The sequence below is a fragment of the Saccharomyces kudriavzevii genome (assembly GCF_947243775.1).
Source record: "Saccharomyces kudriavzevii IFO 1802 strain IFO1802 genome assembly, chromosome: 13".
In the NCBI taxonomy this organism is placed as follows: Eukaryota; Fungi; Ascomycota; class Saccharomycetes; order Saccharomycetales; family Saccharomycetaceae; genus Saccharomyces; species Saccharomyces kudriavzevii.
Window position 1 is genome coordinate 1 of NC_079284.1, and position 23,751 is coordinate 23,751.

The 23,751-nt window shown below is 39.9% G+C and overlaps 9 protein-coding genes across 9 annotated transcripts, besides 1 other annotated feature; 4 read left to right on the plus strand and 5 right to left on the minus strand.

Moving 5' to 3' along the window:
• Positions 1-822: 822 nt before the first annotated feature.
• On the minus strand, positions 823-1,593 carry SKDI13G0010 (uncharacterized protein; the record flags this gene model as incomplete). The annotated part of the gene is made up of 1 exon (XM_056230088.1): positions 823-1,593. One exon carries the CDS (start codon positions 1,591-1,593, stop codon positions 823-825), a length of 771 nt encoding a protein of 256 aa, XP_056084042.1.
• A 97-nt stretch (positions 1,594-1,690) lies between these two features.
• SKDI13G0020 (integrase catalytic domain-containing protein) lies at positions 1,691-2,665 on the minus strand (the record flags this gene model as incomplete). Its single annotated transcript, XM_056230089.1, has 1 exon — positions 1,691-2,665. One exon carries the CDS (start codon positions 2,663-2,665, stop codon positions 1,691-1,693), a length of 975 nt encoding a protein of 324 aa, XP_056084043.1.
• Positions 2,666-3,691: 1,026 nt separating this feature from the next.
• On the minus strand, positions 3,692-8,869 carry SKDI13G0030 (uncharacterized protein; the record flags this gene model as incomplete). The annotated part of the gene is made up of 1 exon (XM_056230090.1): positions 3,692-8,869. The coding sequence occupies one exon, from the start codon at positions 8,867-8,869 to the stop codon at positions 3,692-3,694; it is 5,178 nt and encodes a 1,725-aa protein (XP_056084044.1).
• A 4,360-nt stretch (positions 8,870-13,229) lies between these two features.
• Positions 13,230-14,396: a sequence feature (Protein overlapping with rRNA (SKDI_13G0040, CAI4047456.1) was converted to a misc_feature.).
• A 298-nt stretch (positions 14,397-14,694) lies between these two features.
• On the plus strand, positions 14,695-15,087 carry ARR2 (Arr2p; the record flags this gene model as incomplete). The annotated part of the gene is made up of 1 exon (XM_056230091.1): positions 14,695-15,087. One exon carries the CDS (start codon positions 14,695-14,697, stop codon positions 15,085-15,087), a length of 393 nt encoding a protein of 130 aa, XP_056084045.1.
• Positions 15,088-15,304: 217 nt separating this feature from the next.
• ARR1 (Arr1p) lies at positions 15,305-16,189 on the plus strand (the record flags this gene model as incomplete). The annotated part of the gene is made up of 1 exon (XM_056230093.1): positions 15,305-16,189. One exon carries the CDS (start codon positions 15,305-15,307, stop codon positions 16,187-16,189), a length of 885 nt encoding a protein of 294 aa, XP_056084046.1.
• A 1,465-nt stretch (positions 16,190-17,654) lies between these two features.
• On the plus strand, positions 17,655-18,356 carry SKDI13G0070 (uncharacterized protein; the record flags this gene model as incomplete). Its single annotated transcript, XM_056230094.1, has 1 exon — positions 17,655-18,356. One exon carries the CDS (start codon positions 17,655-17,657, stop codon positions 18,354-18,356), a length of 702 nt encoding a protein of 233 aa, XP_056084047.1.
• Positions 18,357-18,862: 506 nt separating this feature from the next.
• On the plus strand, positions 18,863-19,960 carry SKDI13G0080 (uncharacterized protein; the record flags this gene model as incomplete). The annotated part of the gene is made up of 1 exon (XM_056230095.1): positions 18,863-19,960. One exon carries the CDS (start codon positions 18,863-18,865, stop codon positions 19,958-19,960), a length of 1,098 nt encoding a protein of 365 aa, XP_056084048.1.
• A 216-nt stretch (positions 19,961-20,176) lies between these two features.
• ERO1 (ER oxidoreductin) lies at positions 20,177-21,868 on the minus strand (the record flags this gene model as incomplete). The annotated part of the gene is made up of 1 exon (XM_056230096.1): positions 20,177-21,868. The coding sequence occupies one exon, from the start codon at positions 21,866-21,868 to the stop codon at positions 20,177-20,179; it is 1,692 nt and encodes a 563-aa protein (XP_056084049.1).
• Positions 21,869-23,208: 1,340 nt separating this feature from the next.
• On the minus strand, positions 23,209-23,421 carry COX14 (Cox14p; the record flags this gene model as incomplete). The annotated part of the gene is made up of 1 exon (XM_056230097.1): positions 23,209-23,421. The coding sequence occupies one exon, from the start codon at positions 23,419-23,421 to the stop codon at positions 23,209-23,211; it is 213 nt and encodes a 70-aa protein (XP_056084050.1).
• Between the last annotated feature and the right edge of the window lie 330 nt (positions 23,422-23,751).

Below are 23,751 nucleotides of genomic sequence, written 5' to 3' on the forward strand. Positions count from 1 at the left end.
CCACACACACACCCCACACCCACACCACACCACACACACCCACACACCACACCACACACCCACACACACCCACACCCACACACCCACACACACCCACACACACACCCACACACACCCCCACACCCACACCACACCCACACACACCCACACACACCCACACCCACACACCCACACACCCACACACCCACACACACCCACACCCACACCCACACCCACACACACCACACCCACACACACCCACACACACCCACACACACACACACCCACACACACTCTCTTCCAACCTCATTTCACTTTACCCGGCTTTCTAACCAAAATTAAAAAATGAAAATGATGATGATGAAAATTCTGTTCTTTAGCCCTATCATACTTTTACATAACCCTAAGTAGCCCTAGTAAACGTTTACATAGCCCTCATTTACTTCTCCTCCAAGCCCTATTCATCTTTACCCGGCCTTTCAGCCAAAACGCGAAACGAAAAAAAAAAAAGCCACTTGGCCAGCTCACCAGACGAAACTACTTCTATTTGGCCTTGTAGCCCTCCTCTCTCTGATGAAAACTGTTATTATCCATTGTTTCGGCTTACCTTCTCTGTCCCGTCATCATGTTCCCTGATAACCTAGCCTCCTGGCCACAGTCTTCCCACGACACAGTCTTCCCACGACACAGTCTTCCCACGACACAGTCTTCCCACGACTTTGGACCGTAGCCATTGATTTGGCCAACACGAAGACTCTAGGCAACATGTTTGGAAGGATTGAGACTCAATATGGAGACGTTGCCTTGCTACTACTCAGAGGTACTTTGCTCTTCTCCAAGAGGTCATGGCTTTAATTTTTTTTTTTTCTTAATTCTGAGATTTGCTATGACTTTCTTATTCGCTTTTAGATCTTTGCTGAATAATATCATGTCATCAACGAATAGACATATTGTGACTTGACTATTTTTGAACACACACGACCATCCACGTACTTCGTCCATGCCACATTGCTTTATTAAGTATGATTTAATAGTTTCATACCAGTTTGCACCACTTTGTTTTAAACCATAAAGTGATTTCTTTAAACTTAGTAATTTATTATTCAATCCTAGATGTGGTGGAGGTCTTATGTATAATTCCTCTTTGATGTCGGCATACAAGTAAGCGGAGGATACGTCTAGTTGTGTGACATAGTAGTCATTATCTAATGCAAGTGACAAAGATGTCATCAGTGCATAATGATGTACAGTATTGGATTGCATGCCCGGATCATATGTATCGGGATGCTGTATGTCACCTCTTGCAACAAATCTAGCCTTATGTGTTCCGTCACGCTTCTTGTTGAATACAAGCACTGAGCTTATCATATTCTTGGAACCCATCGAGTTTCTATCATAATACTTGTCTGTTTCCCAAGCATTCATTTTTAATAGTTGGTTAACTTCTTTATGATATGCTTCAGTATATTTCTCCTTTTCTTCATTACTCTTATTATATGTGATTGCTTCATCATATCTTAAGGTCGTTCGGAATGGTTTGATTGACTTTACCGCCTTTACAGCTGCAATTAAATGAATACGTTTTTTTGACCTTGGTGGTTCTAGACTATGCATGCTCTTTTCTTACCTTTGGTATTTGTAAAGACATTAGAATCATCCATACCACCCAAACTGGAATTAGTTTGACGAGAGTGGATAGGTGGAGGTTCTTTCAAAGATTGACGAAGCTTAATAGATAAGGAGCGGTTAAGCGATTGATATCAGCATCAAAGGTAAGTGCATCATAATTGCATTGGTCCAATCTGGATTGTTCATCATGCCAAATAACGTAATCAGTAGTGTCTATTGTTTTCTTCAAAGATGGAACATAGATAATATAACCATATGAGTTTCGTAATGGATGTAAGGCGCAACCAGGAATACCACGAGGGCAAATTTTTGAACCGGGACTGTGATTGTTGACTACAACAGTTTGACCGAATGGTAATAGAGTACTGATATCAAGTCCTGCTAAACCAGCATGTTGTCGTGGGTAATTCTTGTTTTTTGGCGAAATTAAAGAATTTCTGATAATGGTGGAGAATTCGACTGCTGAAAACCATAGACGATTTAATAAACCGCTGCACCGTAGATGTGTGCGACGGTCGTCTAATAAGGTACGGTTTGATCGTTCAGCAATACCATGTGCTCTGGAATCTGCTGTTGTTGTATAGCATGGAGTTATACCGCGTTCCATAAAGAAATTACGGAGGGTCTTGTTAGTGTACTCGGGTCCTCTGTCCATTTGTACGACTAAAACGTTGGCATTGAATTGATTGCCAATGAAGGCTATTATTTTTGTAAATACGTCTAAAATAGATTGCTCACGACGATCGAGTAATGGATAAACCCATTTGAATCTAGTCTTCTCATCAGTAAATGAGATAAAATAGGAAGGTGCACTCTTTGGCAGATGGTGAACAGGGCCAAATATATCGGTATGTAAGTACTGAAAGGGTTGATAAGATTCTTGGTACTTTAGTCGTGATCCTTTGACATGTCTATGTTTAGTGCTTTTGCCAACTAAACAGTCTGGACATTGATAAGTAGTAGAATCAGACCAGTCTACATCCGATTCTCTCAAGTATGTGATCGAACTATTCTTGAGAGAATGTCTAATTGTTCTAGCGTTTGCATGCCCAAGCATTCGATGAATCAAAGCGTACGGATATTTATGTGTAGATTTGCTGGTGTTAACGTTATTAGCAGTTTGCCTCTGTAAGGTTGACGGAATTAAAAAGTCCTTGGAGAGCCAGTAAAAGTCTCCATGTTTAACAATAGGGGCAAGGATAGTACCGTCGGATAGTTCTAAAGTATTTTTAGTGAGGTAAGCAGTGATATTTTGGTTAGCCAGTTATGTTTCGAGTGTTTAGTGCGGTTATTGACGTCTGAACATTATTCTGAAAATTAAAGTGGAGATTACTAGTAGCGCTGATTGGCATCTCTTGCTTTTGCGCATCATGTAGACTTATCGAATCATTCGGTGATGCGGAGTGCAAGAATTGTGGTGACCGTTATTTGAAATGTTTCGGCGGGGATACTGCCGTTGTATTCAAGTTGAGCAAGTGTCATCTTGATTGTCGGTTTGTCAGAATTTCTGCATAATTGATTTTTAGAATCTTCTTTCACTGGTCTGATAATTCTTGTCATCTTCGTAACACCGTATATGATAATCTTCTAGTTACGTGATTGAATGTATTAATAAGCTGTAGCGGTAATTGATGGATAGTTGACTATTGTTCTAACATTTCCCATACTCATGCCCTTAGTCATGCGATTCTCTTCCTTCATGCCCATACGGTCATACTTTCAGCACATCGAACCATGACGTATCCTTTTCTACCTTCTGCCGCTTCCTCAGCCTAAACTACTCCAGATACCCTTCAACCAAGACTACAAACCTTACATCCTCTTGTGATCTACCATCTTGCTTACTCACTGCTACAAATCATTAATATTCTTGCGAAACTCTTACTCACTCACTACCTCTATTTTTTGTTTACTTTTTCTTGGTTGTCTTGTTAACCTTCCCCTTCGCAGTTGTCTCTCGCTACTACTGTGCAACCAACATTAAATCAAAACAGTGAAATTTAGAAAAAAACATATATTCTCCCAAAATTTTCTTATAATATACTACACAATACATAATCAGTGACAGCTATAACAACGTCCATCACTCTCCAACTTCTCTGCTGGAATCTCTACATAATAATATATCAATCTTACCGTCTGGAACATCATCGCTACCTAGCTCTTTGTGAACCGCTACCATCAGCATGTACAGTGGTACTCTCGTGTTATCTGCAGCGAGAACTTCAACGTTTGCCAAATCAAGCCAATGTGGTAATAACCACACCTCCGAAATCTGCTCCAAAAGATACTCCAGTCTCTGCCGGAATATTTTATTGTAGAACAGGCCTATTAGCATCGAGAGGAAAGGCGTCCAATGCGGCAGTTTAGATGGGGTACCTCCCAGCGCAGTCTGATCTCGCAAGTGCATTCCTAAACTTAATTCATACCTGCTCCTCAGCCGTTGATGATGCCTGCCAAACTGCAGCTTGACGTACTGCGGACCCTGCAGTCCAGCGCTTGTCATGGAACGCAAACGCTGAAAAACTCCAAGTTTCTCGAGCGCCTCCACAACGACCGTAGCGTCTTTTGCCTCCCATTCTTCCTGGCACTTTTTCTCGTCCCAGTTCAAAAAGTACTGCAGCACCCCCGTCTTCGATTCGCGCAAGTTGCTCCATGCTTCAAAATACAACTCTTCGATTTGCCTTCCAGACATGCGGAAAACTCGGCTCCCTTGCTTGCCTCTTGTCGAATCCAATACACTAATTGTTTCCCTTCTTCTAGTAATAGCCAGGTACCAAGCATAATTTCTTTGTATCTGAGAGTAGATCTCTCTCTTCTTTACGCTAAAAAATTTCAAATATCCTACAGGGTCCCCATGATATGGCTCGATATTTTCCAAGTATTCCTTGTATTCCTCGTCATTTCGCAGCATTCTCTCCACAGCTAGTGCTTCCCAAGCTATACTCCGATACGATACTTTCTGGCGAGGCCAGCAGACGCAGAGCTCGAACATCTTTTGACAGCCCTTGCATAATCCGTATTGTGTGAACACTCCCTCTGGGCAGAAGTATATATCGATACCATAGAGGAAAAGATGTTTAATTTCGTCAGACCGAAATCCAAGAAACTCTAATACATTCGTATTCTCAGAAGTATTGGGAAACTGTGCTTTCAGTTTCTTTCTCTCTAGAAAAACCATTTGACTCCCTTTCCGCTTATATGGCTCTTTAATAATGTCAGTGACTGGATGGATTCTATTACTCTCAGCATTGCCGCCTGTATTGGCGTCCTCGTTGGCACTAGCATTGGCACTAGCGTTGGCACTAGCATTGGCACTAGCGTTGGCACTAGCGTTGGCACTAGCATTGGCGCTAGCATTGGCACTAGCGTTGGCACTAGCATTGGCACTAGCGTTGGCACTAGCATTGGCACTAGCGTTGGCACTAGCGTTGGCACTAGCATTGGCACTAGCATTGGCACTAGCGTTGGCACTAGCGTTGGCACTAGCATTGGCACTATCAGCAGTATCAGCAGTGGTACCATCATGAATGCCCGCGTTGCTGTCCTCATCGCTGCTGCAATACTCTCTGTACCTGTCACTGCTATTTCTCTCCTGGGAACTAGACGGTAACGCGGAGACTGTGGCCTCATTTTCAGCCAATCTGTCCATTCTTTCTATCAGTTCCACTGTGTCTGCCGACAGGTCTGTCCTGGAGCCACAGCATCCAACATGCTGGCCCTTTTTCCCTTTCTTTGATTCAAGTCCATAGAACTCGCGCACCTGTTCGGTTATACAGCCTTCCTTAATTGGTGATAATTCACCCCTCCGATTCCTTGCCGCCCAACTGTTTTTTCTAGATAATATATAACAGAGGCCTCCATCTCTTAGTCTTCCCATGCCTTGAATGAGCTCAATAATATTAAGTCTATTATCAAGCGTGATCACCATCATCAATTCCTTAATGTCAATTCCTTCAGTGACTAATTTCGTTCCGATGAGAACTCGCATGCTACCGTCAGTGACAAACTCCTCCGTGCGAGACACCTTTTCTGCAGCACCCAGCTTCCCGTGTATCCACACCACCCGGAAATACTCCCTCCAAGAGCAGGCCAATTCTTCCACTTGGTTGGTTGTGCTTGCAACTACAATGGCCTTCGACTCTGGTTCAACTTCGAACAGGGCTAAAAGAAGCTTCAGTGCTTCTTTGGGAGGTGATTCGACTTTCTTCCGGATTTTATGCACATGCCCTAAAGGCACCTCAGATTTCTCCTTAATCAGATTGAACATCTGTGTTGGATAGCTGGATAAACCTCTGCTGAGATCTTCCGACCGTTTGAGCTCGTTGATGTCCATCGATTTTTTGTTCAGTCCCGTAAGCCCAATACGCTGCAACGCAGTATCGGCTACAGCCTCAGGTGCTGTGCCGCTCAAAAAGATTGCTTTCTCGAAAGCGTCAAAATCGAGGTTAGCTATGCCCTCAAATTGCGACTGCCGGTAGACCTCCGTTTCGAAGTTGTGAAACTCATCTACAATGAGGTAACCCAACTTTACATTGTTGGTCCTAAAGGTGCACTCAACAATATTATCCCACGCAGCTATCCTGTCTGTGAACTTAGCGCTAGCAAGGTCATCGTAGATCCCCACGTATAAATCAGTAACGCCATAGTAACCTTCTTCAATAAAGTTTCTGACAGGGGCCACATTCAAGCAACCGCCTCGGCTCAACCTGATCATGCAATTAGCAAGCAACACTGTGTATGGTACAAACAGAAACGACACATATTTCACGTCGCCCTTAGACGCCAGTGCTATTAAGGGGAGATGAAATAACTCCGTCTTACCATAGCCCGGGGAGGCCTGTACTGCCACAGAGGGTGTGTCCGCCATGTATATTTCATAACATAAGCGCGACTGATGCAAGTCCCTGAATTCAAAGGAGCTGCCAAAGAGTTTCTGGCCTGCGACGAGGATATCGTTTGTGCTCTTGGGCTCTCGGGGCCTTTTTCGCGTTACTCTCAAAATTTTTCGATGATCTGAACTCGCCTCACCTGCTACGTCTCCCGCATTCGCAGTACTGGAGGAACAATGGTAGTCGCTTTCAAGGCCTAACCATTGAATCCAGCGCTCAGAAGCTCGTTCCTGCAATAAAGTGGCGGTCGTTCCACTGACACTGGTTAACGAAAAGGAATCCACACCGTAGATCTTTCGCCCTGTTTGAACGGAATGATTGGCCATGAGTTCATTCGTCGCCGACTCGTACAAATCCGTTTCAAATCTGCTACCTACGCAGTGGCGCCCTAGGGCAATCAACCCCTGACGCATCTCCCGAAAATTCAGCTTCTGAGGTGCATTCTTCGGAAGTTCCATCATGTACTGCCGAAAAGTTGCATATTCAACGAGACAGCCCTTCGCGGTATTCAGAAACAAGTAGGAATACAAAACTATCCTCGAAGTATCTCGATTTGTTACTTGATCTGGATCCTCAAATCCCACGACATCCATCCAAGGATCATGTTTAAAGGCGTCATAACTGTTACCAAGCGCACATATTTGCATTTGCCTTAGCACAGTGACAAAATAAAACAAGTAATCTGAAGTGAGTCCGTCAAGTGTCTTTAGTCGAGGCTCCGATGAACCGTTCTTGTTATAATCAGTGTACAGTTGGATGCGTCTTGTTGTATCGTCGACGTATACGTTGCGCTGAGGACCGGCAAAAGCGAGTAGCTGAAGCTCTGGATAACGGTAAGGGTATCCCACGGCAAAATGGATCATCCACATAAGTGGCACCGTGAGCTCGTCAATTGCAACAGCCACTTTATTTTTCAGAGCCGCGGTCATTTTGTTAGCATCTCTTCTCAACTTTGGCAGCACAATTTCACGATATTTAACAGGTATCATTTGAAGAAAAGAATCGTTTTCCAGATACTCGTCAATTCCCCGCTTTGGCTCTCTGAACAAAACGTCTCGATTACGCAAAATGAGACTGGCAATATCAACCACTGTAGGCATATAAAAGCACTTGTTCAATTCGTCCCAAAGGCTGTCAAACTGAGCCTTGCATGCAAAGTAAAAGCCGCGGACATACTCGCGATTAAACAGTTTTCCACATACTGATATACCATCAGAAGAAGGTACCAAAGTTATTCTATAAGAGTCCTTCTGCGCGGTTTCCTGTGCTACTTCGTGGTACAGAATTTTGATCCATTTCCACATCGCAACGCCGTTGTTGTCATCAAATATATCTAAATCCTTTGCGGTGCAAGCACAAGAGGACACCAATAAAGCTTTCACGGCATCTAATGTTTTTCTGAGTCTTCGTGGAGTGTTCGGACTGCGCAACTTACATACTTTTAAGCCATGCTCGTCCACAGAGGGAATAATGGATTGTTCATTCGCAATAGATCGATCCTCTTCCTCTTCGTCACCAGCGCCACCACGGGGACCCGCCCCAAAATTAAGCGCACATGCTCGCAAGATAATATGCAAAATATCACCCAATCCGTCTTTTTTGTTCATCATATCGTTACATATCTGTGAAAAGTACTTTATCTCAGTGGGTTTACGTGGGCATAGATCACGCTTCAGCCGCCCTGTGCCGACTTTCTTACCGCCAGGTAAACTTGCTTGATATGCGGAAAAAATCGAAAGCTCATCTACGTGTAGTAACAAAAACATGTAGGGTGCCAAATTGTATCCATATTTCCTTATGGTGCTTTTCTGAAGACTCCTTACAATAGGCGCGCCAGAAACAAAGTTGGTGAAAGTACGCATCGTAGAGCTGTCGTTCGGCCTGGAACTCGCAGTTTCGTAACAACGTTCCAGGACACGAAAACTCAACTCACTATAGTATCCTCTGTTGAGGTAAAAAAGAGAAAGGGTATCGTAATCTTTCCTATTAAATTTCAAAGTATGTACTTGAAACAACGTGTAGACCATCAAGTTGATTTTCTTGGGAATGAGATACTTTGAAGGGATTGGTCCGCTCTGGAAATCTGGTTCGTCTTCAACAAACGTCAGAAACTTTTGTACATTTTTCTTGACCATGACGGCAATGACAATTTTTTCAAAAGATCTTTTCCTATCCATTGCATCAGTTCTGTATTTTACCACCTTGATTAGACTAGACTTTTCGTCTTCGTAGAATGATCGCACTTCCGTGCGGATCGATTCAAATAAAGTTATTGAGTGACAATGTACCAAGTCGTTTTTGTTATTGAGAGCCGACTCAAACTCCTCAAAGTTTACTTTTTCAAACTTACGCTTATCGGAAATTTTCATTTTATTTTTGTAAGTTTCGAAATTAACAATAGTATGTTGATTGTTATGCTTTTTGACAAGAAATCCATCAATATAAGCAAAAGATTGTCCAGTTTCCACCTTATCATCATCTGAAAATGTATCTATGAGAAGATGCAGAATTATGCAGCGAGCACCAAAGAAAATTCAGTTAGTAATGACTCCTTCAAGCACAACATAGAAAACAGAGGATGTCTGTTTCTCCCTGGGTATTGTCATTCATCGTTTGATTTTTGGCCTGCAAAAATAAACTAGTCAGTACGTACTTTCTTCTTCAATTTCCATGATGCGCAGTATCTCAACCATCTGCTTAGTCAAGGAGAACCAGGATTCTGTTGATTGCTCAAGCCGCTTCATGGATATTCTCTTTGATACTTTAAACATGGACCTGTTGGTCGCTCCAAGAAATTACGCGCTCAGCCTGCAGCTTCTTCCGCTCTCGAAAAGACCAATATAATAAAAACTTATGAATTACATTTCCTTATTAGGTATATGGCCTTACGCTGCGAAGTAAGGTAGACCTTTTTGGCGCACCTATATATATAACGCGTCAGACAACCTTCTCCAAAAATCTCCCGTAACTTGTCCGACGCTCCACCTCGAGAAAAAAGAAAATATATTACCCTGCTTGATAAGAAAATACGTATCAAGTTACTTCCTTGGTGCAATATCCCACTATAAAAAAATTCCTTGACGCCAGATCTTCGGTCACAATTAGCGTCCCCAAGTGCCTAAAGAGGAAATAATGACAGCTTTCGTACAAAGTTATTTCCACGGTGCAATATGTCCCTACGGCCTTGTCTAGCACCATCCAGCGTGCAATAAGGTAACATATATATACCCATTACACCATTAGCATCACCATCACTACCATAACCATAACCATCACTACCATTAACTATCACCATCATCACTACTAACAATTCTATTACTAACAATGCCATCACCATTACCACCACCATAACCATCCTTACCATATCACTACCATTATCACCGCCACCATAACTATCACTACCACTCACCTTGCTATTACCCTATCCACCACTCAAACGGACTGCTGAAACTCCCTCTAATGTTACCCTGAACATATGCCACCCCACCACATGCTTTACCAGCACCATTCCATCACATCACTAAGTACGGCCCTTACCTCAGCGGTTTATACCCTGGGTCATTTCCACATTAAACTCACAATATTGCACATTTATCTATCTATATCATATCTTTGCGTCCTGGACAATATATCCCCAACTCACCAGCTTCTCATCTCTTCTGTAGCCCGAAATACTATCACGTGGCTATGATATGCGCACCTGTCCTATATACGCACGTGACTTTGCCTATTTTCTTAGCACTATTCCATAACATCACTAAACACGGCCCTTACCTCAGTGGTTTATACCCTGGGCCATTTCCTCATTAAACTCACAATATTCTATGTTTATGTATCTAGATCGTGTACTTGTATCCTGAATAACATATTCCCAACTCACCACTTCCTCATCTCTTCTGTATCTCTCAATTACTAACCCCTTACTTTGATACTACCATGTGGCACACCCAGCGGTTCATACCTATTGTCATCACTACAAAATACTGCCATATCACATCTCATCACTATATATGACACTCATCTCAGCAGTTTATATCATATGTTGTTTACTCTCTCTACCTATTTACGTCACACCTAACTATCCCTAATCAATCACACATACTTGTAGACCATAAAACTGCACTCATTACTTCCATACTCCAACACCTTGACTATATATCAACTTCTACATAATGCCATTGCTAACATGAACAACATACAATCACCATCCCATCACCACCATCCCATCATCCCCGTGTCCTCTACTCTCTAACATTAGGCTACTCTCATCACCTCAATACGTATTCACTGACATTGACTCTACTCACTACTACTTCACCTGTCATACTACAGTTGTATAAGTATAGTAACATATAAATACTCACACAAACGCAACAATATATAAATTCTATGCCCATCAGCACACTATCGTAAATATAGAATACACAATATCATCATTTCAATAAACCGCCATTACAGTATTCTCAATATATTCTTAACATAACACCAGCACATACGCACACGGATGCTACATAAGCTAACATAATCACTTTAACCCCTACTCAAATTCCATTATTCATCACCATACTCTTCCTCTACTCGTTATCTCTTTTCTTCTTATATATTCTCCGCATATTATTCACCCGTCACAGGAACATAAATGATTACCATATCAGCCCAAGTTCAAGGTTCCTGTACTTCCAATATCACCACTTCATGCGTTATACTATAACATGATTACATACGCACACGGGCACTATAGAATATAACACTGTAACTTCCACTCCACAGCAATACCTGCCATAAAATATTGAACATGACCATAATCATACCCAGAACATAAATATTACCATCATCTGGCCAACTGACAATTCATCTCACTCTTAATGCCACCTTAAAAAAAACCATAATGTTTTCATATATCTAGACGGACGCTACCATATATAATATCATTACTCTTCTTTCTTATAATGAATCTCTCCATTTTATATTTTCTAACTATTTTCGACTTTTCCTGAAATATTCAATTATCATAACTAATTATTATTCCGTTTATATTAACAAACTGTACTTCCTTGCTCACTTTTCTCCACCACCATACTTCTTATCTTATTCCACAGATGCTTCGTATTGTTATCATCTCTTTTTTGCAATTTCGCTCAAATAATGCAACTTGTCAAATGACACATAGCACTCACTATTTCCACTCAACACATAGCACTCGGCATGCCGCCTATGCAAGTAGTTTAAAATAGCTTATAATGCGCTTTTTACTATCTGACAGTTGCCATATTCGATTTCGCACGTGAGTGTAATAGGACCGCTCACTGAAATGGCCTTCTTTTCTGTCACTTATCATTTAAGTCACTTTGATATGTTCATTCTCGAAAAGTCACCTCCCTGGAAGCTGTGAAATAAAGATGACATGCCTTTAACAGGACACATTGACGCTTTTTCAGGCTAAAAGCTTTTGCGGACGCAGACGAAAGATATAGATAGAAGTCTCGCATAATCTTATTCAGCCCTATTATTTCAAAAGCCTTGTGTATTGCAGCTCAAAAGTAATTTTTTAAATGGATCTCGATCTCCTCACAAGAAGATAACGCCCTACGGACAGCATTACTGAAAGTTTCCCCATTTCTCAGCATGTTTAACTTTTTTTCGTCTGATTGCCCTCTTTTAGTTCATCAGTTTAGATCAAGAAGAATTTCGTGAAGAAAATCTGCAAGTGTGCAGTGATTTGAAGTATGATTGCTGCTTAATGAAAAGGGCATGTCTATTCTTGTTTGAGATAGTGCATTGAAATTGTGGTACTAAATTTCTTATTATTATCGTCTGCTTTTCCTTGTTTTTTTGTGTTTGTTTGTTCTTTTTGGTAGGCTCAAATTAACGAAGGTTCACGCGATATTTTATTAGATTTATCAATTGAGTTATACTTTAATATGAGTGATTTCCTTTTTTCAGAGTTGCATAAAGTATTTTTAGCTCTTGTCATTCTAAATTCCTTAGTATTTTAGCCTGTTCGAATTGATTTCCCCCGGCCATCTCCCATCATAGGACCTGATAATGAAGAACTAGCAGGGTATCATAATATAATCTATATGCAACGTCAGTGATTAATACACAATCATAGCTTTTCAGTGAGTCATCAATTCATATATATTCTACTTAGAAGTGATATACATAACACCGTTTTGCTAAATTTTGCTACTTGAGTCCATCAGACTTTCAAAAGTACAATAAAAAGAGTGCGCCCTTTCTTACTGAACTTTAATACTCTATAGAGTTTTTGAGTGATGCAGGATGGCATGAACAAATCCATTTTTTCACATCAACCATCAATAAAGATCAATCGGTTCTCCCTCCAAAAAAATTTACAATTTCATCTGTTCTTTGGTTGAATTGGCATTAATATATCGTTATACATGGTATCATTTATTGTTGCGCAAGTGGCGATGGTTCATTCAAATCTCTGCCCTATCAACTTTCGATGGTAGGATAGTGGCCTACCATGGTTTCAGCGGGTAACGGGGAATAAGGGCTCGATTCCGGAGAGGGAGCCTGAGAAACGGCTACCACATCCAAGGAAGGCAGCAGGCGCGCAAATTACCCAATCCTAATTCAGGGAGGTAGTGACAATAAATAACGATGCAGGGCCCATTCGGGTCTTGTAATTGGAATGAGTACAATGTAAATACCTTAACGAGGAACAATTGGAGGGCAAGTCTGGTGGTGGTGGTGAGACAATAGTTAATTTTTATTGTTCCATATATAATACGGTTTGAGGATTCTAGCGACTACTGCCAAAATTAATAAAATTGGGACTTCTAACAGTGGCCCAAAAGTTGCAGCTATTGCTTGCTTGCTACTGTTACCATATAAGGAAATAGCAATCGCCAGGGATAGTTCAAAATTATTTGAAGCCATAGTGAAGCATTGAGTCATCGTAATAGAAAAGCTAGCTTCACAAGACTTTCTTCCCCAGATCCTCTTTAAAAGTAGTTCTTGGTCACAACTACATTCTCTTTGTGTATCGTTCCTAGATATTGATAAGTACCTCATTAATGCGAAAGTTGAAAACCATGCTATAAAGAAATAAAGTACCAATGGAACAAAACACAATATTGCAGAACTCATTTCGTGGATGAATTGATAACCTCTACTGATAAAAATAATAAATAAAGTGTAATGAAATCCGATCATTGCCCATGGAGAAATAAATCTCAAAATGTACTTTTCATAATTACCTTTACCAACTATAGTAAGACTTCCCAAACGTATAATAATGCCAATTCCCAGTGGTATGCCTAGAAAAACTCCGACAGACCTCGCGACCTCTTCGAACAATACTCTGTTTGAAGTATTCCGGTGGTCATGAGAAATAACATAACAGTAAAATATCTGAAGTGGTGCATATAATACCATTTGTAAAAGCGAGTTCATAATAACAAGCACGACGCAGAGATCATTGTCTCCTTCAGCAATCTGATTCCAAATCAGCACCATGGCAATGCATCTTGCTATTCCGATCATAATGATGCCTTGACGATATTCCTTATAATTAAATAGCGCCATCCACGCCAATGCTGTCATCAGTAAAGGACCGATGACCCAATTCAAAAATAACGAGAGGGCTAATTGCTTCTTTACATAGCTCTTGTACAAGTATTTGTGAATAGACTCCCAGGAAACTTTACAAATTGGAGGAATCATCATTACAATCATACCAACGGTTAGAGGAATGGATACCCCCATCAGATTGGGATGGCCTTCAGCGTCGAAAGTGTGACGGGAAGAGGGCACATAGACGGAAATTATCACTGCAATGATTATGGAGAGAATTATCGTAAAGGGCAACATCAAGTCAAGCCATGACATTGACTTGGTGGTATTTAGTATATCGGTGCGATTCACCATATTAACCTTAGAAGGTACCGAATTTTCACTTTTTTGATCTTCTGACGCTGCTCTACTTACACTGATGATTTTTTGGTTGGGCTCTCTTGAATAACAACGAGAGCATTCATTTATATTCTTTTCCGTTTACATTATAATTACGTAAGGGTCATTGCCACTAAAGTTGATTATTAATCAAATAAAAAGAAAATTAGGAACTTTCAAATTTGATTTTAAATCAACACTTTTGAAATCTTCATATAAAAACTAAGGTATAACAAACCAATATTGAGAAAAACTTGATAACTCAGCAAGCACAATGGTGAGTTTCATAACCTCTAGGAAACTCAAAGGCCTAATTGAAAATCAGAGGAAGAATTTCCAAGTTGTTGATCTTCGGAGAGAAGATTTTGCACGTGATCATATTATAAACGCTTGGCATGTTCCAGTAACAACACAGATTACAGAGAAGCAACTGAGACATTTAATTGAAGGCCTATTGGATAGTTTCTCGGATTCTGAATTCGTTAAAGTGATATTTCATTGTACTGGGTCCAAGAATAGGGGACCAAAAGTAGCTGTTAAGTTCGAAACCTACTTACAAGAACAAGGCATTACAACTAAGTTTGAGAGTTGTATCCTCATTGGAGGTTTCTACGCTTGGGAGACTTTCTCTAGAGATATTAATCTTGAATTGATTGCTAGTGGTTGAGCTGCTCAAGCTTTATTGTTTCAACATCAAAGTAAAAATCTTTAGGATAATTTATGTACGGCTAAAATTCTTAATCAAGTTTTTCTCGTTTCTTTTCTCGTTACCTTTGTAAAATCATCTTAGTAAAATCACTACAGCATAATACTAGAATTTGAATGGTCTTTAAGGAATGAGTCTTGAAACTAATATGTCAAAACGGAGGATAACTGATAAGATAATGTCAAAGCCGCGGGGAAGAAAAGGTGGCAGGAAGCCTTCATTTACTCCGCCTAAGGATAAGAGAACTGCACAACTTAGAGCATCCCAAAATGCATTTAGAAAGCGAAAGTTGGAAAGATTAGAAGAACTAGAGAAGAAAGAAGCTCAACTAAAAGTAAGAAATGATCAAATTCACGTATTAAAGAAGGAAAATGAACTTCTCAATGTTATGTTGGGGAGTCTTTTGACTGAGCGAAATATGTCTTCTAATGAACGGAACATTAGTAAGACCTGTTGTGAAAAAAATCCGTCCCCAAATAACATTCTAGATGGTAGTGTGATTCTCTCTACCACATATAATTCTCTTGAAATACAGAAATGTTACGTATTTTTCAAGCAACTGCTCTCGATTTGTGGTGGAAAGAGTTGTACAGTCCCTTCACCTTGGGATTCCTCGGATCGGTCCTTCTACCCCATAGATTGTTTGAATCTCTCAGCTGATGTACTAGACCAATCTTTTCTAGATGATCCAATAAGTGAGGTTCATACTTTTGATGACTTCAATGGGAAACTTGATAATATCTTCTCAAAGCCTAGTACAACTCAAATAGGGAAGCCAAATAACTTTTTCACTGAAGAGGTTGATGCAATGGAAACAGCAGCGGCGAGCACGGTGATTACGCCAGGTTTCCATTCAGGGCAGCGCTATACAACGGATAGTTTTGAATCGGACGTTCTATTAAGTGCGATGGATATTTGGCATTTTATAAAAGTACATTCAAGGGTTAACACGTTTGATCTTGAAAATTTGGGTACAGAACTTAAGAAAACCGCTATCTGTTCTAATTTTGATATTTTAATTAGCCTCAAGCATTTCGTTAGGGTTTTTTCGTCCAAATTATAGTATTTTTCCCGTAGGCACGGCGCAACATTGTTCTTTTATGGTTAACATACAAGTTAAAACCTAAATTTTTTTACTTTTTTATATAAATGGTATGAACATTATTACGGTCAAATATCTTCCCTTAGTTTACATGCATTAGATTCAAACTCCGTTGTTGTCTTTCCTGTATTAAATGTCATCTGTTTGTGAGCGGCACTTCTTTATCAGCATAATGCAGAATTACGTATTATCACAGTATTTATGTAGCTTAACTACTGGAATGATGCTGAATCCACATGGGACACTAAAAAATGACGATTATATGAAAAGATCTTGACAAGTTATCTTATTGTCGAATTCAAATAATATAGGAGGTGAAATTAATGTCCGGGCTTCTGAGACAAAACACAGCTTTTCAAAGAATTGCAAGATATTAACTTTTCTAAATGCAGAGGGAGAGACAACTCCCTCTTGGTACTTTATAACTGTACAAATAGACAATACAAGGTATGTCAAATTTTATGTCAACACGGTTGTATTGATTACTATCCACTTCTCTCTCCTCTCTGCAACCACCTAGCTATTTTCTTTTCCTTTCTTTTATTGCTATATCTGTTACAGTTTTGATTTCTGAGGCCCAGGTTTTACCGCTTTGCATATAGTGTCACAACTGTTGAAACAAAATTATAAGGTTATCGGAACTGTGAGATCCCACGAGAAAAAGGCAAAACTGCTACGACAATTTCAGCACAACCTGGATGTTCTAAACGAAGATTTTCCGGCGTCATTCTTTTAGGTAAGCTTGGAACAGGTCACCAGATCACCAGCCCTGGTGAAACTACTGACAATAGTTGTAACGAGGAGACTACTTGGCTTTGAATTCAAGAGCTCACACCAAACTGTCCACGATCATCAGACCAGTGAAATAAGATTCAGACTGTCATCGAATTTAGGGGAAGCTGAAGCGCAACGATTGATAATGCAATAGGATCAATGAATAACGACGTATAAATGAAGGATGAAATAAGAATAAGATCATGTAAAATTGTCGATTCCCTTTTCGTGGATTCCCTTTCGTGGATTCCTAAATCCATGAGGAGAACTCTAGTATGTTCTATGTACATAACATTATTAACCTTATCAAGAATGAAATCCCGACAATTGTCACAAGATTTTACTGGCCAATAGAAACTCACAAAAGAACTTTCCTTGTGGCTAACCAACACCATAAACCTTTTTTATATAGTCATCACGTCCTGCGCCTTTATGATTTTCTTTTCTGGGCTAGGAAACATTACCCTTTACTCGACCAAAACTCAAAAAATACGTGCGCCTCAAGGAGGCGTTTATGCTCTAGTTCTAGATATTTCCAGCTTTAAAACCATGCAGTATAAAACTATGAGACGGTTGCAAAAAATAGATGCTACCTTCACTTTACCTTCTAACATGAAGAGATACGGTGAGAAGTATTTCATTGTCTTCATCTATGATTGCGGAGCCGTTAATGACCACCCCAAAGCTAGGAGCTGAAGCGCTCGGAGAGCTCTCCCAAACTGAAAACATCATTCTTCCAAAAGATGTTAATCCCGATCACTTCCTCTATTCTTCCAAAAAGCACATTCTAGTATTTTTTTTCCTATTAATTCATATTATGGTGGTGATCATTTTAGGCTGCTTAATATGTACTCATCACGCGAATACTTTCATCGTTATTTTGATGATCATATCATTCTTCACTTTGCCTCTTTCTCTGGTTGTTCTCACATACTTTCTTGGAGAAGATTACATACTGGACCTTCTTGATGATGATGGCAAAATGAATTTGTTGGTAGAAGTCATTCATCATAAGCCCAACGCGGACAAACGCACATGGGACCTTATTGCACATAATATGAACCAATTTGCATACGATCATGGTAAATATTGCGATAAGTCACTTTTCTATGATGGTGATTGTTGTTATAGAGTCTTCAGATCATTAGCAATTGTGCCATACGGAAATAACTTAGACAGAAATAATGAAATTGTAGATCATGAAGTAAGAAGTACTCACGGCACTGCAAATACCAATGAAAGGTGTCCTGAGATGAATTTCGAATTACGAACTTATATTCTGAAAGCATTGGCAGTTTACAGGGAATCCGTTGATAGTTATTGGGCAAATAAATATCCAGAACTCGCAGTTTGAAATGAAGGACATTTTCGAGTCTTATTTTTCTTTTTTGATAATAATATAGACTATAAGAAAAAACGATTGGTATTTCAGGGCCCCAATTAACAATAGCGGATATTGTCAAGCTTTATGTTCATTGTGTTTATATGTTTTATATCTTTGGTTTGTGCCGATCAGGCAACGTTAGCCATCATATACCGCATTCTACAGAGGACAAGCACATCCAGTGTGACTACGGGTTTACACAGTACTGGCACATGCTCACTTTTTAGTTTTGGGTACGAGGCACAAAAGTCCCGGCTTTTCGTAGTTCTATTCTTTACTTTTGCTTAATAATCTTGGCGCTCATTACGTAATAAACTAACCCTATTTTGATTTTCACCCCCAATTCCCAGGAAGCTCAACATTTAGGGAATTTTCTTCAAATAAAGCAGTATAAAGTGAAAGCCACTAGAGTTTCATCAAAGCAGTCAAGAGAGCTTAAAAACAGAACCGTAACTTGAACAAAGCGTACGAGCAGTATGGTATTGGCTAAGCAATGGGTTTTAAAGAATCTTCCAATTCCTGGTGAACCATTCAATTTTGATTTTACCGATCCTGAATGCACTTTCGAACTTATTGAAAAAGAACTCTGTTCAAACCAATTAAAGGACGGTGAACTACTGCTGGAAACACATTATTTGTCCAATGATCCTGCTCAGAAATTCTGGATTTCATCGCGGGACAAAAACTATGCGAAAGGTGTTCAACCTGGTGATATTATTCCCGCAAGAGGGATCGGTAAAGTCTTGGCTTCTAAAAACAAGGAGTACTCTCCTGGTGATTATGTCTCTGCAAAGACCTGTTGGACTACGCATGTCATAGTTCCACAATCAAGCGTTAAAGAATTAAGAAAAGTTGATAAAGACAAAGTGGGGAAGTTGTGGTGGTATTTATCCGTCTTAGGTGGTACTTCGCTAACAGCTTATTTCATATTCTTCCACTATGCTCAACTGCAAGAAAGAGAAGAGGATTATGGCAAAGTTTACCTAATCTCTGGTGCGGCCGGTGCTGTTGGTAACATTTGCATTCAGCTGGCTTTGAATGTGTTCAGGGCATCAAAGGTCATTGCTATTGCTGGTGGACCAAAAAAAGTCGAATTTGTTGAAACCTTCGGTGAAAATGTGGTCGGTGTTGATTATAAAGACCCAGAATTCAAAAAGAAGCTTATCCAAGCTGCTGGCGGTGAAAATACTGTGGATTATTTTATCGACAACGTCGGTGGTGATATCTTGGAAGCTGGTGTTGTATTATTGAAGCAAAAGGCTATGTTGATAGCATGTGGTGCCATTAGTGCCTACAACGATCCATCAAAATTTATGTTCAAAAGCTATGGATACGTTCTAACCAAAAGGTTGGTAATCAAAGGTGTATTGGTTACAGACCATACTGATGAATTCCCAAAAGCATTGGAAAGATTGAGTGTTTTCCTAACGCACGGCCAAATTAGTGTATTGAATTCTGCCACCCTTAAAGATGCTGTGGGTGATAATTTCAAGAATGTTCCTTTGATTTGGAAGGGTCTATTCAACGGTATTAATATTGGTAAGCTTATCACCGAAGTCAAGAAGGATGAATGATTCCCTGTGTGATATATATATATACCTACATTATGTAAAAAAGTTCCAGAGCTTATGCTATTATTTTTGTCTTATCTGATCCCTTTTGACGCGAAAAACGCTCTGAAAATTAAAACTTTTTGATGCATTTTTCTTTTTCCTTTACTTGATATTTAAATGATTCTATATTTTAAATCTATACAGTGCGTATATAGAAAGAAACAGATTAACTTTTTTTTATTTTATGTCGAGCTTATAAGAAATTGGCTCTTGCATTTCTTCGCTAACATAATCGGCAACACCAATGAATTTATTCCAGAATTTGTAAGCGTTCGTCATAGTTAGTCTCCATATGTTCCTAGGCAAATCCATGTAGCTTCTATAAATAAAATTGAATGCTTCCAAAACATTGTTAATCTCAGTATTCCAGCCCTTTTTCCATTTATTTTCTACACCAGCGGCAGGCTTTGAAACGCTTTTTGGTTGAGGTACCTTCAAATCGTCAAAAGCATGTGCCTGTGAACTGTCATTTTCTTCCTTTTCTTGTTTAGTATTGTTGATGTTTTCTATGGTATAACGAATGGATTTGCCAGCCTTTTTCAAAATGCTGAAAAAGTTGTTCTGAAAGAAAGAACTTAATCTGTTTTCGGTCCCGTTCAATCTTTTTCCGTACATTTTTTCAAACATGTTGACAGATTCAATGGATTCTGATAATCTACCAAAAGTCTGTAACAGAGCAATCAACTCATATTTGGTTAGTTTACCAACAATATCTTGTTTGGTGAATTCATCAGCATCATTGATTTCAAATAGGATTTTCAAAGCAGTGGCGTAACCGGTGGTTTGAATTTTCCCCCACAGTCTACACCTGTCGCACTGCACACAATCCATAATCTTTGTGACATTCTTGAAACGGGATCTGAATTCGTCCTTTAGAGTCAAACTTAGGTCGTTCGCAAAAACCAAATCTTCGTTGAAAATATTTGTGTCTAGTTGAGAAATAACGTTATCCATCTTGTTCTTGATTTCTTTATTGACCAAATCACAGAATGAAAATTCTGGTAAGTAGGGCTGAATTTTCCAAAGAGCTTTGGCCACGACGGCATAATTGAAATACATGTTCGTCACTCTGTCGGGGAAATTCCCGATTCTTGCCATAAACAGATCCAAATTTGGCTCCCACTTACCAGTTTTTGTGTTTAGATATTCTTTTGATAAATGGGTACCAATAGAGGCGTGGAATCCAGATACAAGCCTATAAAATGCATCTTTCGCTAGCGACTCACCAGTTTCACCAATCGTGAAACAGTTATCTTGGTAGATAGTGGACCAAATTTGGCCAGCTTGTTTGCCACCATAACCTGTGAATCGTTCTGGATTCGCTGCCAAATCAATCAAAACGGCATCTTTCCCATTGAAATCATTTATATCACAATAATTAATGGTATCCTCGATATTTACAGGTTTTTTCCCAGTTTGGCATAGCTGATCGAGAAATTTACATTCATCGTCGTTATCATCTGCTTCCTTCATTGTGTTGTTATTGAAGCTACCCAAGATCTCGGGTTGCCAGTACTCAGGCAGTTTGTCCCAGTCCTCTACCACGTCAACGGAACAAGCGCGATTTAGGCACAGCCCATCGTTGGCGTCCCAAAAGGAACATTGCTTGTACAGATCTAGTCGGAAGTATTTGAAGAAGTCGGACTTTAGTAGTCCCGATAGATCATCTCTAATATTTTTGTTTATGGCGTTCAGCTCATTGAAAGTCACATTACAACTGGGGCTAACATTATCGTTTCTATCTAGTTTACAAAAGTGAGTGTCATTAAACGCATTTAGTGCTTGATCATTGCTGATATAGCTTGTGTTTGTAGTTGCAGATGTAAAAGCCGTTAGGCACAGTGTGGCAATAGCGGTTCCGAATCTCATATTTGACCTACACGTTACTGCTGTAATATAACTCTCACAACCTTGGAAAAATGTAAAGAACGGGTGGAGCAAAATGTGTCGAGTTCTTTATAGTTGGGTTCAAGGATGATTAAACAAGTTTTTATGACACGTACTCCGTATCGTTTCTTTTTTGTTCTCTTCTTTTCTTTTTGTTCTTACTAAGGTCCAAAGCCGGAAAAATGTGAAAATTTCCAGGGTCTTCTAAGGAAAAGCCAAAAGACAGAAGGAAAAGGACCCAATGGGTGGTCCGATTTATTGGACTACCATTCAGGATGTGATTATCGATGCGCATCTTCCCTGATAGCGGCTTATCGGGTTCATTTGTATAATGCGTTTCCTTGAATGGTGCTAGAATTTTCGTAACTGCATAATATATGATACGTATTTGCTTCTCTTTTATACCCCATCATTCTTGCATAGTAAGGAAAGTGAATGTAGGTTTCTTAGAGACAAAAGCGCCCTATGAGATCGTTAAAAGTAACTCGTACCGCAATATGAATCACGGCTTGGACATGATTAATCAACCGTTATTGCGAATAGAACTAGACAGGGGCGAAAAAATCGGCAAACCTTTTTTTAGTAGCAGTAACCTGGGAGTTCTCTACGCCTGGCCTTTATTCATCAAATACGATGAGCCGTTGACTCTAAGAGAAGCCCAGTTAGCAATCATTTAATCGTAGGGGCCATCATTCAGTGAATACAATTATTGAATGCTGTCCTCGACGCGAATATTTCGCAAAAGTCTAACTTGAATGTATTGAAGTATGTGCCAGTTCTGCACACATCAAGACAAAGTAATGAGATCCTGCCGCACATTGTAGCCTTGGCAACGAACGGCTCAAGAAGATTTTGTTAACTTGAAACTTGTTATGATGACATTTCTCCATCCGTTTCTGTGAAGTTACTCATGATGATACCTTTGCAAAGAACTCCACTCGGAAGACATCCACAAGCCAGCAGATCGCTCTGAAGCAATGGCAAGCAAAGGAAAACAAACGAACCCTTTAAGACGAAAGCCAGAACAGCAAATGAGGCAAATTTAAAAATAAAAAGCCCCATGCAGTCCCTGAACTTCTGTGGCTGTTTTCCTTAGCAAGAAATAGGAAGGTACATAATCATGCATATGTTTGTGTTGCTTGCTTCAATCTGGCAGTAATGTTATTTATTTTTGGTTTTCTTAGTTTAATTATTATGTACAGGTTCGTAAATATCAGCATGGTAGCGAGGGGAAGATGGAGGGCAGCACATCATGTCGATGGGCTGCCCTTGAAATGTAATCCAGCACTTTCCTTTATTCTTCAGCACCGCATGCGTATAATTTATTCCGTGGGAGGTGCAGTAGGACTTTGCAACTGTTGGTTGTCCTCCTCTAATGCCTTTTGTTGGGTCATTTGCTGCTCATACTTCTTACCATTCATGTATAAAGTGTAAGCCAAGCCACCGGACATGTATAATGTACCACCGACTAGCGTCAGTACCGTCAGACGATGCAGTGTGTCTGTAACTCTGGTATACCAAGCGTATCTAGACATCGTTATATGTGTTCCCTCGTCTTTCCCCTTCTCCTGTTTTCCCCCTAATATGTCGCCCATCTACTGAACAGGATATATATATGCACATTTTAATGACTTCCCTCCAATCCTTCTAGCTTTTCTGTCCGTCGGGTAACACCAAAGAGGGGAAAGTGGCAAGCAAGACCAATGGCTATAGCAAGATCATGGCTGAGGCCCGTTTGTTGAGGAAGTAGCAGAGTAGTTTTTGAACATTTTTTTTCTTAAAGAGAGTGTATTTCACAATATGTAACATTAAAAACAAAATACTTAAGCAAATTCATTTTAGAATGACGGCAGTCTTTTCGTCCT